Genomic DNA, 18899 nt, shown 5'->3' with positions numbered 1-18899 from the left:
ATTCCACAGAGGTGCTTTTACATTATTTAGCAAAATCATATCGGCTCTTCAGGGCGCTTTTCTTTTGCTGCTCATCGGCCGACTGATGTCTGCCACCTCTCAACGTGAACCCTCGTGGAAAAGCGTCAGCTGCAACGAGAGAGACTATGCACCGAGGGCGATCTCTCTCAAAGACTAAACAATGTTTTTCTTATTTGACCAAATAATGCCCACGGAGCTATGTAGCTATTTTTCTGAAGCAGCTTGGCCACAAATGATAGCTCAACCAAGTGGCATCTCATTATGTACAGTGAGGGAAAAAAGTATTTGATCCCCTGCTGATTTTGTACGTTTCCCACTGACAAAGAAATGATCAGTCTATAATTTTAATGGTAGGTTTATTTGAACAGTGAGAGACAGAATAACAACAAAAAAATCCAGAAAAACGCATGTCAAAAATGTTATAAATTGATTTGCATTTTAATGAGGGAAATAAATGTAATGTGAGGATATATCCGGCTCACTGACGTATCGCAACTCGTCATGATGATTGGCTCTGCCGGTCCTGGTCTATAGCCAATGGGGGGAAGCCTAGGGGCGTGGCCCTGACGTAATGGAAGGTGACAGCTGTAAGTAGAGTATTGGTTTCTGCTGGCTTTGGCCACAGCCAATGAGGAGATGAGTCAGGGGCGTGGTCCCGGGAGCCTAGGAGGGAGCCTGGAATATTCCATGGAGGCTAACCAGGATTGGTGGAAACGTACCACGTGACCCGGGTATTAAATAGGGGTGGAGACGAACGACACATGGTCAGAACGGGAACGAACGGAGGAAGGGGGCCACGCGTGAGCGGGGCTCCGGGTTGCCACGTGGCAGTGCGTCTCTCTCTATCTATCCCTCTCACGCTGCCTGTCAGCAGCGTGAAGGAAAGCTGTAATGCAAGTTGAATAAAAGACCGGATTCCAGAAGTCACCCCAACGACCTTTATTACTTAAGTATTTGACCCCTCTGCAAAACATAACTTAGTACTTGGTGGCAAAACCCTTGTTGGCAATCACAGAGGTCAGACGTTTCTTGTAGTTGACCACCAGGTTTGCACACATCTCAGCAGGGATTTTGTCCCACTCCTCTTTGCAGATCTTCTCCAAGTCATTAAGGTTTCGAGGCTGACGTTTGGCAACTCGAACCTTCAGCTCCCTCCACAGATTTTCTATGGGATTAAGGTCTGGAGACTGGCTAGGCCACTCCAGGACCTTAATGTGCTTCTTCTTGAGCCTTTCCTTTGTTGCCTTGGCCGTGTGTTTTGGGTCATTGTCATGCTGGAATACCCATCCACGACCCATTTTCAATGCCCTGGCTGAGGGAAGGAGGTTCTCACCCAAGATTTGACGGTACATGGCCCCGTCCATCGTCCCTTTGATGCGGTGAAGTTGTCCTGTCCCCTTAGCAGAAAAACACCCCCAAAGCATAATGTTTCCACCTCCATGTTTGATGGTAGGGATGGTGTTCTTGGGGTCATTGGCAGCATTCCTCCTCCTCCAAACACGGCGAGTTGAGTTGATGCCAAAGAGCTCAATTTTGGTCTCATCTGACCACAACACTTTCACCCCGTTGTCCTCTGAATCATTCAGATGTTCATTGGCAAACTTCAGACGGGCGTGTATATGTGCTTTCTTGAGCAGGGGGACCTTGCGGGCACTGCAGGATTTCAGTCCTTCATGGCGTAGTGTGTTACCAACTGTTTTCTTGGTGACTATGGTCCCAGCTGCCTTGAGATCATTGACAAGATCCTCCCGTGTAGTTCTGGGCTGATTCCTCACCGTTCTCATGATCATTGCAACTCCACGAGGTGAGATCTTGCATGGAGCCCCAGGCCGAGGGAGATTGACAGTTCTTTTGTGTTTCTTCTATTTGCGAATAATCGAACCAACTGTTGTCACCTTCTCACCAAGCTGCTTGGCGATGGTCTTGTAGCCCATTCCAGCCTTGTGTAGGTCTACAATCTTGTCCCTGACATCCTTGGAGAGCTCTTTGGATCTTGGCCATGGTGGAGAGTTTGGAATCTGATTGATTGATTTCTTCTGTGAACAGGTGTCTTTTATACAGGTAACAAGCTGATATTAGGAGCACTCCCTTTAAGAGTGTGCTCCTAATCTCTGCTCGTTACCTGTGTAGTGGTGATACGCGCTGGGGTAGGGATCGTGTGTCAGCGCGTAGTGATTGGCTGTGTGCCGGTGACGCGCTTGAGAGGGAGTGATCGTGTGGCAGCGCGGCGTGATTGGTTGTGTAGTGGTAACACGCGCTGGGGAAAACGGATCGTAGGAACAGCGCGTCGTGATTGGTCAACTAAGGAGCGATGCTCACGTCGAGGTCCGCATACACTCCGTCTCCCGTGAGCGGGGACTATATAAGGGGATGCGCGCAGGCGCACGGGGAGCGAGTGACCAGCGAAGACTGAAGACGGAGGAGGAAGAGATAGGGCTCTGCGGTACCTAGTCCCGCTGTCCTGGAGGGGCCGGGGCTCTGTGTGACCCAGAGGCGGAACCCTGGGACCCGGGGCCGAGCGTCCGTGAGAGGGCCGGCCCTTGGGACTCAGAGGTTGTGGCCCACGCCCAAGCTGGGGTGGGCCTGTAGGCTCCACGGACGTTACGGGGCGGAGTGCAGTGTGAGCATGCAGTGTGTGTAGTCAGAGGCATAGTAACTACACGTGTCAAGTGAAGTGTGTGTAGTCAGAGGCATAGTAACTACACGTGTCAAGTGAAGTGTGTGTAGTCAGAGGAATAGTGACCACACGTGTCAAGTGAAGTATGTGTAGTCAGAGGAATAGTGACCACACGTTGTATCGTGACAAGTCAAGGTTTAATAAAAAGTGTGCTACCCGTCAAGTGGTTTCCTGCCGTCATTTCAAATACTTCAACTGGCGTCAGAAGTGAACCAGTCTTCCAAGCATGGATACAAGGAAGACCCGTCGGACTCACGAGATTGACCGCGAGGATAACCTTGACGACTCGGGCCAGCTGCCATCGGGGGGTGAGGAAGAAGAAATGCCGACGCCGCAGGATCCGCCGAGGTTGCCGGACGAGCGATTGGGGACCGAAGCCGTGCTCCGCGAGGCGCACTCCCGTCTGGCGGAGCTGCTGCTCGCCGCCGCGTCCATCCTGGCGGAGATCAGCACGTCGGGAGGAGCGGGGACGTCGGCGGACATTCAACAGGGTCGCCCCGCGGATTCCCGCCAAAATGACTGGGGGATTCCCACCCTTTCTACTGCGCGGCCATCTTTTGGCGGGAACGGCGAGCACCACGTGGCGGCGGTTCTCCAAGCGCGGCCGCTTACGTCATCAACGCGCGCTGTGGACCGCCATCAGACACCCGCCATTGGGGCCGCCATCTTGCACACCGACGGAGCGGCGGAGAGGAACCACGAGGCAGAGGACGACTTCATCTTTCAACAGCGCCTTCCAACATTGTCAGCCTTCAAGGCGGATGGCGGGGACTGGGGCCAATTTCAGCACAGATTTCTGGTGCATCAGGAAATGTCCGCCTGGTCCGACGCTACGGCGCTGCGGGCACTGCCTGCCATGTTGGACGACAACGCGCTCGCGGCCTTCACGTCAGCACGGAGGTCGGACCGCTCCACGCTTAAGGCCGCGTTGGGTCTCATGGCCAAGGTCTACGGACCTCCCTCGGCGTGTCGCCATCATTTTTACGCAAGGCGGAAGGCGGACACGGAGACCGTGCTCGCCTACCGGACGGCGTTGCTGGCTCTCGCCGACGCCGCGTTCCCTCGTATAGACGAGGAGGGCCAGGACGCGATGGTCTTGGAGCAACTGCTCAAGTTGGCGCAGGACCTGGGGGTCCCCATCAACACGGCCGACGAGATCGATATTTCTTCCTTGCGGGTCGCAACAAGTATACAGGCGCACGAGGTCCTTCAACGTAAACAGGGGGTCGTCTGCAACGCTGCCGTGGCCTCAGCTCCGGGCCCGGTGGTCACCGAACCCCAAGTTGTCAGCCCACGAGAGGAGGCGTTCACCACGGGACGACCGGGGGACTGGAGGTCGGGGGGTCGTTCGCCTCTGTGATCGGCCCGCAAGCTGGAGCAACCGAGATCTCCGACGACCCTCATCACGTGTTATAACTGCGGCCTCCGGGGCCACGTGGCGTCCGGTTGCCGCGCTCCACGTCAGCGCGCCATGGGACCTCGGCTGGACGACAACCAAGGCCCCAAGTCGTCCCTACTAACCCCGGCAAGTCGCGGCACCTCACATGCTCGGCCTACATGCACGACACACATGGGCCGTCGCGTTGCGGCGGAGGAGAGCCGGTTAGGGTTCGGGGATTCGGTTCGGCGAGGGGGGTTCGGCCGGGACCGGAGGGACATTAAATGGTCGGAGTTGGGGCACAGAATAGTGGCTGCCTCGGCGGGATCATCCGTCGTTACGGGATTCGTTACGGGTCGAGGTCAGGGTGTTAGTGGACACGGGGGCGTCGGCGACTATTATATCGGACCTCATTTACAACATTCTCCCCGTCCAATGTCGACCGCTGCTCCCAGTGGATGTGCCATTTTACGCCGCTAATGGGGGATCGTTGGGCATTATCGGTCAGATTAGGGCGTCCATTTGCATTGGAGATATAAAATTGTCGGGACCCATTTTCGTTTCTTCTTCCTTGGCAGTTCCTTGTCTATTGGGCACAGATTTTTTGGCTAAAATGCCCATTAAAATTCTCATCGATCAGCGTTGCATTGAACTACCATCGGGTCGCCGTATTTCATTTTTGACGAACCCTACTGAAATTCGGACGGCGTGCGCTACGATACAAGCGTTGGCAACACAGACCGTGCACGTGCCCCGGGTTCACAGATGTTAATTCCCCTCCGGTTGCGGAAACCGTGGGTGGGAGAGACCTCGGAACAAGGCATGCTTTTGGGTCCCTCAAATAGGGCTGTCGGAGGTCTCGATTTGTCGGTGGCTCACACTTTGGTTCGGGCTGACAAGGACCCGTTTGTGATGGTTTTAAACGCTGGGTTGCGGCCGGCCGTTATTCAGCAGGGCACCGTGCTAGCTCACGCGGCACGGGTCCCTGCGGAAGAGCGGCTGGTTGCGCAGGTTGATCCGAGCCCCACGCGGAACATTACAGCGAGGGAGGACCTTGGATGGGTCGATTCGCTGTGCGCGGACTCGAACGATTTGTCAACGGTACAGTTGGGTGCGCTGCGTGTGTTGCTGATAGAGTTTTCTGATGTGTTCAGTAAGCATAAGTATGACATTGGGTGCACGAACCTGTTACGCCACCATATTGAAACGGGCGATGCGGCACCGGTCAGGCAAAATCCCTTCCGACTGAGTCCTGCTGAGAAGGAACACGTTCAGTCGGCCGTCAACAATATGCTGGAAGCCGACATTATTTCGCCTTCTTCCAGTCCTTGGGGAGCACCTATTGTGCTGGTTAAAAAGCAGGACGGGTCCTTGCGATTTTGCGTAGATTTCCGTCGCCTGAATAAAATCTCTGTGGCTGACGCGTATCCGCTCCCCAGAATGGACGAGTCCCTCGATGCATTGTCTGGTGCGCGATATTTTTCGACTCTTGATTTATTATCGGGATTCTGGCAGTTGCCACTCGACGACGAGTCTAAACCTAAGACAGCATTTCGGACTCCAGGGGGCCTGTTCCAGTTTAACCGGTTACCCATGGGACTTCACTCCGCTCCCGCGACGTTTCAGCGCCTTATGGAGTTGGTTTTGTCGGGCTTGCAATGGGATACGTGCTTGATTTACCTTGACGATGTCATTGTTTTCAGTAAGACGTTTGAGGAACACCTCCAGCGATTGAGAGGGGTGTTCTTGAGAATGCGATCGGCTAATTTAAAGTTTAAACCGGCCAAATGCCACCTTCTTCGTAAGTCCGTTAGATACTTGGGCCACATTGTCGACTCTTCGGGGATCTCTACCGATCCTGCGAAGATGGACTGTCAGTTCATGGCCGACGCCCACGTCAGTTTCGGACGTGCGCAGTTTCATCGGTTTTGCTTCTTATTACCGCCGATTCATTGAGCATTTCGCCACCATTGCAAAACCCTTGCACGCTCTAACGGCAAAAGGAGTCAAGTTCCGATGGGGACCGGAGGATGAGGCCGCGTTCTGCTCCCTCCGGGACGCCTTGGTGGGTGCCCCACCCTTGCGTTATCTTGACTTTGCGAGTCTCTTCTTGCTAGACACGGATGCTAGCAACACGGGCATTGGGGGGGTGCTCTCGCAAGTCGTTGGGGGAGTCGAAAGGGTGGTCGCCTATGGTAGCAGGGTATTGTCACCGGCGGAGCAGCGCTACTGCGTCACCCGTCGCGAGCTGCTTGCTATTGTTTTTTTTGTACAACAATTTAGACCGTATCTCTATGGCCGTCACTTTACAGTCCGGACGGACCACGCGGCGCTTCAGTATTCATTGAGGGTCGCCCAACCCTCGGGCCAATTGTCACGGTGGTTGGAAGTCCTCCAGGACTATCAGTTCACGACTACATACCGTAAGGGGTTGCGCCACACAAACGCCGATGCCCTGTCGCGATTGTCGCCTTTTCACAAATGTGCGTGCTTATCGGGATCGGCGCGCTGTAAACCGACAGTTGGGGAAGGTATGGGGGCGTTGGCTGCGACCGCGGGTGCACCAATCGGGGATGTTCCCACTACCCCTGAGGGAGAGAACTCGCTACTCTCACTGTCGCTGATTGAGTGGGGCTGTCTCCAAATGGAAGACAGCTCCCTGCTAGTGAAGTACCGTTGATGACTCTTGGACACCGTTGGTGAGGCACACGTATTTATTCCGTACAAGTAGTCACAACTGTGGACATACAATACTAGAGGGGGTATCGGCCCCCTCACCCGGCTAGCTGGGAATACACTGCTAGCTATCTCTGACCTACCTCCTAGTCCTCCACTAACGGGCTAGGGGAGGCTGTCTGGCCCGACACTGGTAAGTCGGGCTACGGTACCCGGAGTCCCAGAGCACTAGCTCTGGTTCTTGGGACCACGCCGCTGGCTCGGTCCTGCGCAGCCCTGACAAGGGCGGCGTCCCAGGGGAGTCCAGGGCTCTAGCTAGACGATCTTCGGTCTTCACTGGTTTAGCTTTAACATTCTGCCCCGAGCCCTCTGACACATCCCCCTTTATACTCCACCCCCGCTGAGGGGTGGGGCCCCGGACTGCCTGGTGCGGACGTCGTTGAGAGCACCCCCCCCGTGCACTCACGTAGCCCCGCCCACTGTGTTTGTTTCCCATAAGCTGCCATGCATAACGGCCCTCTCTCTAACACCCCTACACTAGCATTGCGCCGCAGGGTGGGGGGTCCCGAGGAGGGCCGGGAGCGAACTGGCTCCTGGGTACTTAAGCAAGGCCTATTAATGAGATGGGATAGTTTGTCCCGGCGGCACGCACTTGTGGTGCCTTCCGCTGTGAGGGGGAAAGTTGTCCTGGCCGCACATGAACGCCTCTTGCATTTGGGAGTAAACAAAATGCTTGCTCTGCTTCAGCGTGACTATTATTGGCCGGGGATGGGGAGTGACGTGGTGAATATTCTAAAGGGATGTGTTGATTGCGCCAGACGGAAACCACCGCCCGTGGCATCTAATCCACCGCTGCAATCTATTCAGGTCTCGCGCACTAACGAGCTCGTTGCGCTCGATATTTTGGGGCCTTTTCCAGTCACGCCTAGGGGTAATAAGTACCTGTTGGTGGGTGTCGAATATTTTACCCGGTGGCCTATGGCGTGGCCACTCGCCAACCAGTCGGCGGCGGCTGTGACAGACGCCTTTGTCCAGGGCTACGTCCTGGACAAGGGGGCTCCCGAACGCTTGCTGACCGACCAAGGGAAATTTTTTTCAAGTAAATTGCTGCAAGAGGTGTGCGACCTATTGGGTACTAAGAAGGTGCGTACCTCCCCGTACCACCCACAGACGGACGGGATGGTGGAGAGACTCCACAGGACTTTGACTTCTATGCTGTGCCAGCAGGTGTGTGAGGCACATGTTGATTGGGACCTGCAGGTCCCGGGGGTCCTCGCCGCGTATAGAATGGCCCCCCATCCAGCAACGGGATTTTCCCCATTCTATCTGATGTACGGTCGGGAAGCCGACCCGCCCATGGAAACGCAGCTGGGCCTGTCCGCACCACGAACAAATTCGAAATTTAATATCCATAAGCTGACAGAGGCAAGGGAGGCCGCACGGCTTAATTCGCGGGCTCGCCAAATTGCAAACGAGCGGTTGCGTGCACGGAAGGTGTCCGTGCACGACTGGAAACCTGGCTGCATTGCCCTCAGGCACCTTTGGCTACGTCGCCTAAATTGTTGAAGCCATGGCGGGGACCCGTGGAGGTCGTGCGGGTTGCACGCCCCCAGTGCGTTCAAATAAAATGGGGAAAGCGCCGTTGGTACGTCCACCCCTCCCGACTGAAACCGTTCTCGCCTCCATATGGCCTCCCTTTGTGTCGTGAGGGCCGAGCATGTGACGTGACCGACGACCCAAGGGGGGAAATGTCTCTGCCTGATCCTCACATGTCTCCGCCTGATCCGCTCCCAGGTGTCTCGGAACTGACAGCTGCCGACCACCGGCGGCCGGATCTTCGCGGCGCGGCCGGTCCTTCCAGGCCCGATCCGCGCCGTCCAGAGCAACCGGAGCCACCGGACGGTCGTCAGCGTCCCGTCCCATACGACGGACCGGCCAGGCGGACTCACGCTAGGTCGCGCTACTTGTTATGATCTACCGATTGAGGAGTCGAGGCGGCCGGAGCGCCTCGTCACTGCATGTAGTCGCAGAGACACTGGACGCGCTCATTTTCTGGAATTCGCTTTTATTGTGTTGTTCGTCGGGCTGTACATAGCTTCTTATCTAGGTGTTGTGTGTGTTGTTGTTGACTTTTATTGTGTTGGTTGTCGATTTGTACATAGGTTGTTGTTGTTGTGTTGTTGTTGTTGCGTTACAGGGCACACTGGGGGGTGGGGTTTTTCTTGTGTTGACGTTGTGTTGTGTTGTTGTTTAGCAGCCGGGCCGGCTGCGAGCTATGTGGGAGGGGGTGATGTAGTGGTGATACGCGCTGGGGTAGGGATCGTGTGTCAGCGCGTAGTGATTGGCTGTGTGCCGGTGACGCGCTTGAGAGGGAGTGATCGTGTGGCAGCGCGGCGTGATTGGTTGTGTAGTGGTAACACGCGCTGGGGAAAACGGATCGTAGGAACAGCGCGTCGTGATTGGTCAACTAAGGAGCGATGCTCACGTCGAGGTCCGCATACACTCCGTCTCCCGTGAGCGGGGACTATATAAGGGGATGCGCGCAGGCGCACGGGGAGCGAGTGACCAGCGAAGACTGAAGACGGAGGAGGAAGAGATAGGGCCCTGCGGTACCTAGTCCCGCTGTCCTGTAGGGGCCGGGGCTCTGTGTGACCCAGAGGCGGAACCCTGGGACCCGGGGCCGAGCGTCCGTGAGAGGGCCGGCCCTTGGGACTCAGAGGTTGTGGCCCACGCCCAAGCTGGGGTGGGCCTGTAGGCTCCACGGACGTTACGGGGCGGAGTGCAGTGTGAGCATGCAGTGTGTGTAGTCAGAGGCATAGTAACTACACGTGTCAAGTGAAGTGTGTGTAGTCAGAGGCATAGTAACTACACGTGTCAAGTGAAGTGTGTGTAGTCAGAGGAATAGTGACCACACGTGTCAACTGAAGTGTGTGTAGTCAGAGGAATAGTGACCACACGTTGTATCGTGACAAGTCAAGGTTTAATAAAAAGTGTGCTACCCGTCAAGTGGTTTCCTGCCGTCATTTCAAATATTTCACCTGTATAAAAGACACCTGGGAGCCAGAAATCTTTCTGATTGAGAGGGGGTCAAATACTTATTTCCCTCATTAAAATGCAAATCAATTTATAACATTTTTGACATGCGTTTTTCTGGATTTTTGTTGTTGTTATTCTGTCTCTCACTCTTCAAATAAACCTACCATTCAAATTATAAACTGATCATTTCTTTGTCAGTGGGCAAACGTACAAAATCAGCAGGGGATCAAATACTTTTTTCCCTCTGTAGAAATGTATACCAGCCAAATACTCTAAATGCACATTGACTCTAAATGTGGAGGGGGAAAACGGAGCACCTGGAGAAAAATCCACTCATCCACAGGGAGCACATGCAAACTCCAAATATACAGTAGGCTTCAGGGTCAGGATTGAACCTATAACCTCCTGTATACCAGGCGAGGTAGTTAACATCTCGCTACCGCGGCACCCAAGACCTGGTGGTGTCGAGGAGTGGACAGTTGTGGCAATGTCACCGCGATGGCGACGATCACACAGCTTGGTCTCGTTGGCACGACAGGCTCGTGGAATAGTCTGTTGGGCTATTGTCGGGATTGGGAGCGGCAGACAGATGGTGGGAGTGTCAAGAGTGAGGGGTTGGGAAGAATGGGCGTGGTGGAGATTCGGGTCGTGATGCCGTTTGTGGAAACGTGAGCCACTGTGGCCCTGACTGGATGAGAACTCGTGCCGTTGAATGATAAACGGTCACCGTTTTCAGAAACGATTCCCCATCATGAAAGTTGGGAAGCAGTCATCGTTTCCAGTGGAATGCCAGTAACGAGCACACCGATTGGCACACGCGAACGGACAAACCACACGGCGGTCTAAGGCGCCCCTTGGAACGTTTTCTCTCGTATTTCGGTTGAAAAGGGAAAAAAGGGAAAGCCAAAATCGGATTTTAACTTAATTTGGGAGATTCAAACACTTTCATTTTCATTTGCATGTGACAAACACTCCTCCGTAGAGGGTTGTGTGGGAAGGTGCATCAGCTCGTGTGGATAAGAGACAAGCGGACGGACCTCGAAGAAGGCTTTGTGACTTGGTCTCACACGAGGTGTTCACTGCATTTGGATCCTCGGATGGAATGCGCATTATGAATTTGAATGATTATTTTAAAGAGTTGCAAACGAAGAATGCCCTTATCCACGAGAGCAATGGTGTAGTTCGAGACTGACATGAGACGGAGAAGAAGCACAGCACAGGCTGCCAGTGTGCTCGAGGCGTGCCGAGGTCCTGAGCGTGTGCGCTGCTTCTTGCTGCGTTTCAGAGTGCAAGTTCCGCTGCCGGGACGGGCAGTGCGTCTCGTCCTCGCTGATGAGGTGTGACGGGGCGAGCCAGTGTGCTGACGCCAGCGACGAGGAGGGCTGCAGCCCCGGCACTGACCAACCGTCGCACCGCAGCCTGCAGGGTATGGCGCGTAACCATGGGCGCGACACGTGACCATGCACGCGACAGTTAACCACGCGGCACGTAACCACGGACGCGACACGTAACCACGGGCACGACACGTAATGCAGGGACCATGCTGTAGGGTACACGAAGCGCAGCGTATGATATAACATCGCATGTAGTACGAAACTTGTAATGCATGGCACCGGATGCACAGTGCATTACATGCAACACACCACATAATACAAGGCATTTTATACGTGACAACTCGTAGCACATGACATCCAACGTGGGACATAATTAATGGTACATGACACACAGCACACATCACTTAATACATGGAACATAACACTTGGAAGGTAATACAATAGCACGTGATGCGAAACAGCACACGTCATACACGGAACATAATGTGCAGTGTGCAGCACTTCATAAATGACGATTAATCCCCGGGAGATAATACATGATGCGGCATCTAAGAGCAGCACGTGATGCATGCCGTGCAGCGTGAGCAAGATACGTCCTACGTGACATGCAGCACTTAATGCAAGCCACTTAACGTGCGGTAGATAAGACCGGCTACATAACATAGAGCAGATAATACATGCACATAAAGCCTGGAACATGTTACACAGACACAATACTTGGTGCATAACACAAAGCATGATAATCGGTGACTAATGCACGGCAGTAGTACTTTCCTCAATATACGGCACGAAACGCCTAACACACAGTACATGAAGCGCAGGGCATAGCGCTTACATAATGCGTGCATGAAGTGCTGGGTGTAAAATGTGGCACACTGCACTTGATATGTAACGTTACACGTATTGTAATGTCACAATGCGTGTAACGTCACGTTGCGTGCAATGTTACTATGCGTGGCACGTGGCGGGCTGCGTGATGACTCGTGATGCTGAACGCATGGTGCACGCCATCACGTTTGGCACGCCACACACTGCGGACTGCAGCGCGCGCGGCTCGCTACACACAGCACGCTGCACGCAGCTCGCTGCACACAGCACACTGCACGCAGCTCGCTACACGCAGCACACTACACGCAGCTCGCTACACGCAGCTCGCTGCACGCAGCACACTGCACGCAGCACGCTGCACACAGCACGCTGCACGCAGCACACTGCACGGGGCTCGCTACACGCAGCACGCTGCATGCGGCTCGCTACACGCAGCACGCTGCACGCGGCTCGCTACACGCAGCACGCTGCACATGGCTCGCTCACGCAGCTCGCTGCACGCGGCTCGCTACACGCAGCACGCTGCACTCGGCTCGCTACACGCAGCACGCTGCACTCGACTCGCTACACGCAGCACGCTGCACGCAGCTCGCTACACGCAGCACGCTGCACATGGCTCGCTACACGCAGCTCGCTGCACGCGGCTCGCTACACGCAGCTCGCTGCACGCGGCTCGCTACACGCAGCACGCTGCACTCGGCTCGCTACACGCAGCTCGCTGCACGCGGCTCGCTACACGCAGCACGCTGCACTCGGCTCGCTACACGCAGCACGCTGCACATGGCTCGCTATACGCAGCTCGCTGCACGCGGCTCGCTACACGCAGCACGCTGCACGCAGCACGCTGTACGCGGCTCGCTGCACGCGGCTCGCTACACGCAGCACGCTGCACGCAGCACGCTGCACATGGCTCGCTACACGCAGCACGCTGCACGCGGCTCGCTACACGCAGCACGCTGCACGCGGCTCGCTACACGCAGCACGCTACACGCAGCACGCTGCACGCGGCTCGCTACACACAGCACGCTGCACGCGGCTCGCTACACGCAGCACGCTGCACGCGGCTCGCTACACACAGCACGCTACACGCAGCACGCTGCACGCGGCTCGCTACACGCAGCACGCGGCTCGCTACACGCAGCACGCTGCACGCGGCTCGCTACACGCAGCACGCTGCACGCGGCTCGCTACACGCAGCACACTGCACGTGGCTCGCTACACGCAGCACACTGCACGGGGCTCGCTAAACGCAGCACATTGCACGCGGCTCGCTACACGCAGCACGCTGCACGCGTCTCGCTACACGCAGCACGCTGCACGCGTCTCGCTAGACGCAGCACGCTGCACGCGGCTCGCTACACGCAGCATGCTGCACGCGGCTCGCTACACGCAGCACACTGCACGTGGCTCGCTACACGCAGCACACTGCACGCGGCTCGCTAAACGCAGCACACTGCACGCGGCTCGCTATACGCAGCACACTGCACGTGGCTCGCTACACGCAGCACACTGTACGCAGCTCGCTACACGCAGCACGCTGCACTCAGCACACTGCACGCAGCACACTGCACACAGCTCGCTACACTCAGCACACTGCACGCAGCACACTGCACGCAGCTCGCTACACGCTGCACGCTGCACGCAGCACACTGCACGCAGCACGTTGCACGCAGCTCGCTACACGCAGCACACTGCACGGGGCAACGTGCGGGGCGCCGTGTGTTGGGCGCCGCGCACAGGAAGACTGAATATACAGGTTTCGTATCATTTTCGTTGTGAACCCGTGTGTCTGCGTGAGTGCATGTCTTAATTTTCCGTTATTTGCGTGCTGTGAGAAAAGGACCATCGCCCAAAACGTCGCCTTTTATACACTGTTCCTCTTTAGGCAGTGCTGTTGACGAATGTGTTGAGTTTTTTTAGTAATTTGCCGTGATACTGCCGTGAACAAAATCAACTTTGAGACTCGAAAGAACCTTTGGGCAGGTTGGAAATTGTCATGTGGACAGATTACGGACGGATCGGCTTCCAGTGGCGATTGTGAAGTGATGAGCATTGTTGTTGCCACCACTTGGACAAAGTTGAGCAAGAGGTAACGGGAAATGTTTTTTGTACAATTTATAAACCACCAAGGCGGTTCCAAGTCACAGTCGAATCAAAGTGTCTCCCAGCTCAAACAAGCAAAGGGGGCAATGCTCAAATATATTTGGCAGCCTTGAGCCAACGTATGGTGGGCATTCCACATTCCTATAGTGAGCTTTTGAATAATGTATGTTTGTATGTTGAACTTCTTTCGCACCGTACGTAGCCAACTGTGCTAATCGGAGGTGCGAGGAAGGATGACATAGTACAACAACGGTTGACTTCCCTCAAAATGGTACTCATAGACCAACCTCAACGGGATAGTATCTTAAGTCGACCCATATCCTGGATTGGAACTCGCAAATCTTGTGAGGCAAGCACTTTTGTCAGCCACAGCAGAACGTCGCTCGCGTGCGCACACATGGCAACCCTGCTACGCCATTTGTTTTCCAAATTGTGTACAGTTAGTTGGTAGACGAATTGGAATCGTCCTCAGTTTGGCTGTCAAACTTGTGGGTGTGCAGTGATTTGTAACATCAGCACTGGGAAGAAGAAGGTGGCTGTGTTTTCCAGCTGCACCACATGACCACCCTTTGTGCTTTGCTCGAGAGGGGCAAGTGTAGGTAATGGTGAGTGTGGGTGAATGTGGGTCAGAGTGCGAAATTTTTTCCAAATAGAGTAACCGCATTATATCAAAACTACGTTGTTTGACCACCGCACATTAAGCGAGGACTGCCGTATCTCTATTGGTTTGCTGTAAGGTTAGGTTTGCATGTCCACATTCTTTATGTTAGAAAGCCACTGGGGCTATGGACCTTTAAATCTAGATTGAAAATGCATTACTTTAGAACTTATTTTTGTGTCTAGTTTGCTATTCTTCCCCCCGATCAGCACGGTTGGCTACGTATGGTGCGAGAGAAGTTGGCCATACATGCTTACGTTCAAAGACAGGTCCTTGCGGGTAGCACTTTTCCAAAATAGTCCACACACCTTCACAGTGCTCATCGCAAGATCGTTGCCTACACATTTAATGGTGTTTGTGGAAACCATACGGATGCCATTTACTTCCTGGCTGCAGTCCCTTGCCGCATTAAGGAATTGAACTGGGAATTGAGTCTTTGCTTTCGGAAGCCAATGTGCGGGATGGGATAAAACTCTCTCTGCACTTAAAACAAATGCCGTCTTTTTAACACTTCCGTTTACAGGTTCCATTTCATCTTCAGGGCATAGATGTTTGATGTTGTGCCAGCAATGTCCAATTATTTAAGCGTTATATTTTTTTTGCAATTACTGTTTCATCAAAGATTTATTATTTTTGTCCCTGTCTGCTGGGAAGGCAATGCAATGGGTAATTAAAGTTTGCGAGGCAGCCTGCCATTTTTTTTGCAGGTTTTAGTCAAGTTTTAATTACTTTGCATGAACCGTTGTGTTGCTTTTTAGGCATAGGCCGGATATAGTCGGGTGATTAACGCGTCTGTCAATGAGGTGGCTGATTGCGAGGGTTTGGCGGCTGGAGCGCGGCTCTCCACCCATTCATTCACTAACGAGACCGTCGTTAGCGACAGTTTAACCAGTTTGGAGGGCTGGTTTCATAGCTCATTCTCGACACACGAGCGCTACTCACTCTGTGAGTGTAAAGATGGCAACTCTGTCAGATGTCAGACAGGTGGTGTTGGAGGGTTGAGAGTGACGCCCGTTGCTGCATTTCTGCAACCACTGGTAACCAAGCTCACTGTCAGCCTGAGTTCCACTTTTAGCCCAAGAGCATGTGCAGTGCCATTGCAAGTGGGGGGCTACATGACCTCACAGCGGGGGTGGGGGGGGGGCAGGTAACATAAGGGGTGCGGGAATGTAAACTATTTAAAAACGAAAACTATTTAAAAAAAATTATTTTACCAGGTAAGGCCCACTGAGCTATAGAGCTATTTTTTCAGAAGCGACCTGACCATCACACATGACGGCTCAACGAAGTGGTTTATCACATGGACATTTATAGCAGCCAAATACTCTAAACGCATGATGATTCTAAATGTGGAGGGAAAAACCGGAATATCTGGAGAAAAATCCACGCGGCCACGGGGAGAGAGACATGCAAACTCCAAATGTACAGGAGTCAGGCTCGGGATCGAACCCACGACCTTTATCCCAGGTAGTTAACATCTCGCCACCGCGGCGTCCCAGTGTGAGCTGGGGGGCAGATTAAGGCGACGCCTTAACCTGCTTCAAGGTGCTGACATTGTTGGCCCACAGTACATGGGCGCCACGGTGGTGAAATGTTATCTCTCTCAACCTGGTATACAGGGGGTCATAGGTTCGATCCCGACCCTGACTCCTGTATGTTTGGAGTTTGCATGTGGTTCTTCCCGTGGTTGTGTGGATTTTTCTCCGGGTCCTCCGGCTTTTCCCTCAACATTTAGAAACATGAGTTTAGAGTATTTAGCTGCTGCTATAATTTTCCACATGATGATCAGCCACTTCGTTGAGCTATGATTTGTGATAGCCAGGTCGCTTCTGAAAAAAGAGCCATATAGCTCAGTGGGGCCTTACCTAGTAAAACAATGCGGAGGCGCCCCACACGCCGGGCTCGCCGTGCGCAGCGCGGAGTCCCTGATGTGGCCCAGCCGCACCGAGCGAGCCACCCGGGATGCATTGTCGAGCGCCGGCGTAGTCGGAAGGCCGAAGAAATTGGGCCCGCTACCCCCCCCCCCACACCTTGTTGCGGCTTCCGGCCGGCCGTGTGGCTGCGCAACGAGTTGTGCGGCCTTTCCATCGAGAAAGCGCAGCCGGGGCGCGCCGTGTCCCCTGCTACCGCACGGCTCGCCGAAGAGTGATCAGGGAGACGGCTCGCGGCTTGCAGGTAAAGTAGTCGCAGAGGAAGAGAAAGAGGGGAGAGCAGCATTCTTCTGTTTCTCTCTCCCTATTAGGAAGCCACTGGAGTTGTGCTTTTTAAATTCTCGATTGAAAACTAATTTCTTGAAAACAGCTTTTTGTGTAATAGGTCACATTTTGTCCAATGGCCGTTTTTTGTAACACAGTAATGAAGTATAATTGACAAATGTGTCTTTATTTTGTTATCAAGCAAAGTCTTCTTGCGCACTTCGATGTAGCTGAGACGGTACACAAGGCGGTGTGGATGAGACGGGGGACACAAGGCGGTGTGGATGAGACGGGACACAAGGCGGTGTGGATGAGACGGGGGACACAAGGCGGTGTGGATGAGACGGGACACAAGGCGGTGTGGATGAGACGGGGGACACAAGGCGGTGTGGATGAGACGGGACACAAGGCGGTGTGGATGAGACGAGTGCTTCAGGGGCATGGAACTGGGCCAGGCTCGGCCACGTTTGTGAGCCGGGCTCAGCTCTGACTGACTTACTCCCGGCCAAGGAAGCGGCGATCATTGGAGATTACTGGCATACTTTGGGTACTGTCTGCAGATGAGTGGGCGGGCCCCACGGTCATTGTTTACGTCTAGCAGGGCATCGCCTATCAGCCGGCAGCGTCTTATCCTTCTGGAGGTGACAGCGACTTGAACCTGGGGGGAGCATTTTTTTCTGCCTGTCCACGAGGGATTTTATCAAGGCAAACATTGCGACGATTTAATTTCAAGTTATTTCTCGCCAGCTCGTTTGAAGCGTGAAGGCGCGCGGGTGGGGTGCTTTGTGCGTCCGAGTGACGGCTCGTTGACGCTCCTCCGCTCGTGTGCTGCTCACAAGCGACTTCAGAACCCCGAGGGTGCACATCACTTCGATGGTGGTGAGCGTATGCTCACCAAACGTTTGACGGCGATGTGTGGCGTGGAGGGGAGTGAAGCGTAATTGGTGTGCGGTGCGGGCATCACTCCAACGTGCTGGGACTTCATTGTCGCAGGCACCATGAGCCAGTTGTTTGGAGATGGGGTTGGTGGATCGTGCAGAGATCATTATCGTCCATGGTGGCGAGATGTCGTGGGTTCAGTCTCAACCCTGACGCCAGCTGTATATTTTGAGTTTGCATGTCTCTCTCCCTGTGGTTGTGTGGATTTTTCTCCGGGCCCTCGAGTTTTCCCTCCACATTTCGAATCGTCATGCATTTAGAGTATTTAGCTGCGATGTATTTTCATGTAACAAGCCACTTTGTCGAGCTATCATCTGTGGCCAGGTCACTTCTGAAAAAGAGCTATATAGTAGCTCAGTGGGCCTTACCTGGTATTTTTTTAAATCGAAGCTGAGACTCACTGCAGGCCTAGGAGGTAGGTGGCCACTGGCAACAGAGCAAGTAGGTTGATGAACAATATTTCTACTTTGACAATGTTATCCCATCCTATGCATGGATTTTTTTTTCTGGCTGGTGCTCCAATTTCCTTCAACATGCGAAACATTAAATTATACATTTCTGAAACATCCTAATAATACAGGGCCTTACTGGAATGTATTCAGAATCAATAACGATGTCATGGATGCGTAAATAATAATAAAAATTATTTTAATTAATTGATAGCAAAGTTAACTTGACAATTTTCCTCTTCCCTAAATAATATTTGTGCAAAATCTTATTGGGGGTGTTTTAGTTTTTCCCCTATGGTTAGAACGTGCATTCACTTTTTGCTACTAGCTGGCACCCCTAATGGAGCTCCAGAAACTGGTATCGGCCAACTCTGCTGAGAGGATGTTTTAATAAAACGGCACTACACAATTACCACTGAGCGCAATTAAATGTGGCTGCCTTGTGAGATGCGGTGAAGTATCCTGAGAGTGGTGGGATGTTAAGACGAAGACAAAAGTCCCCTGCGTCACTTTTAAGAGACTGTTGGGGCAAATGTTGTTCGTGAACGGCACCTATGAAGGCTGGCACGGGACGCGAGGGGGAGGGTGGCCAACACCATGCTCGG

At 53.7% G+C, this 18899-nt stretch overlaps 1 protein-coding gene across 2 annotated transcripts in view; it reads left to right on the top strand.

Annotated features, from left to right (window-relative positions):
• Positions 1-18899, top strand: part of LOC144946712 (uncharacterized) — a 195617-nt gene that overhangs the window by 67826 nt on the left and 108892 nt on the right. For both annotated transcript variants that reach the window (XM_078875823.1, XM_078875822.1), the window contains one exon: positions 11074-11214. In XM_078875823.1, coding sequence (XP_078731949.1) covers positions 11074-11214 — 141 coding nt within the window. The remainder of the gene's footprint in view (positions 1-11073; positions 11215-18899) is intronic.

This window comes from Lampetra fluviatilis, chromosome 42, assembly GCF_964198595.1.
Source record: "Lampetra fluviatilis chromosome 42, kcLamFluv1.1, whole genome shotgun sequence".
NCBI lineage: Eukaryota > Metazoa > Chordata > Hyperoartia > Petromyzontiformes > Petromyzontidae > Lampetra > Lampetra fluviatilis.
Note: the sequence above shows the minus strand (reverse complement) of the source record. Positions and strands in the feature narration are given on the sequence as shown.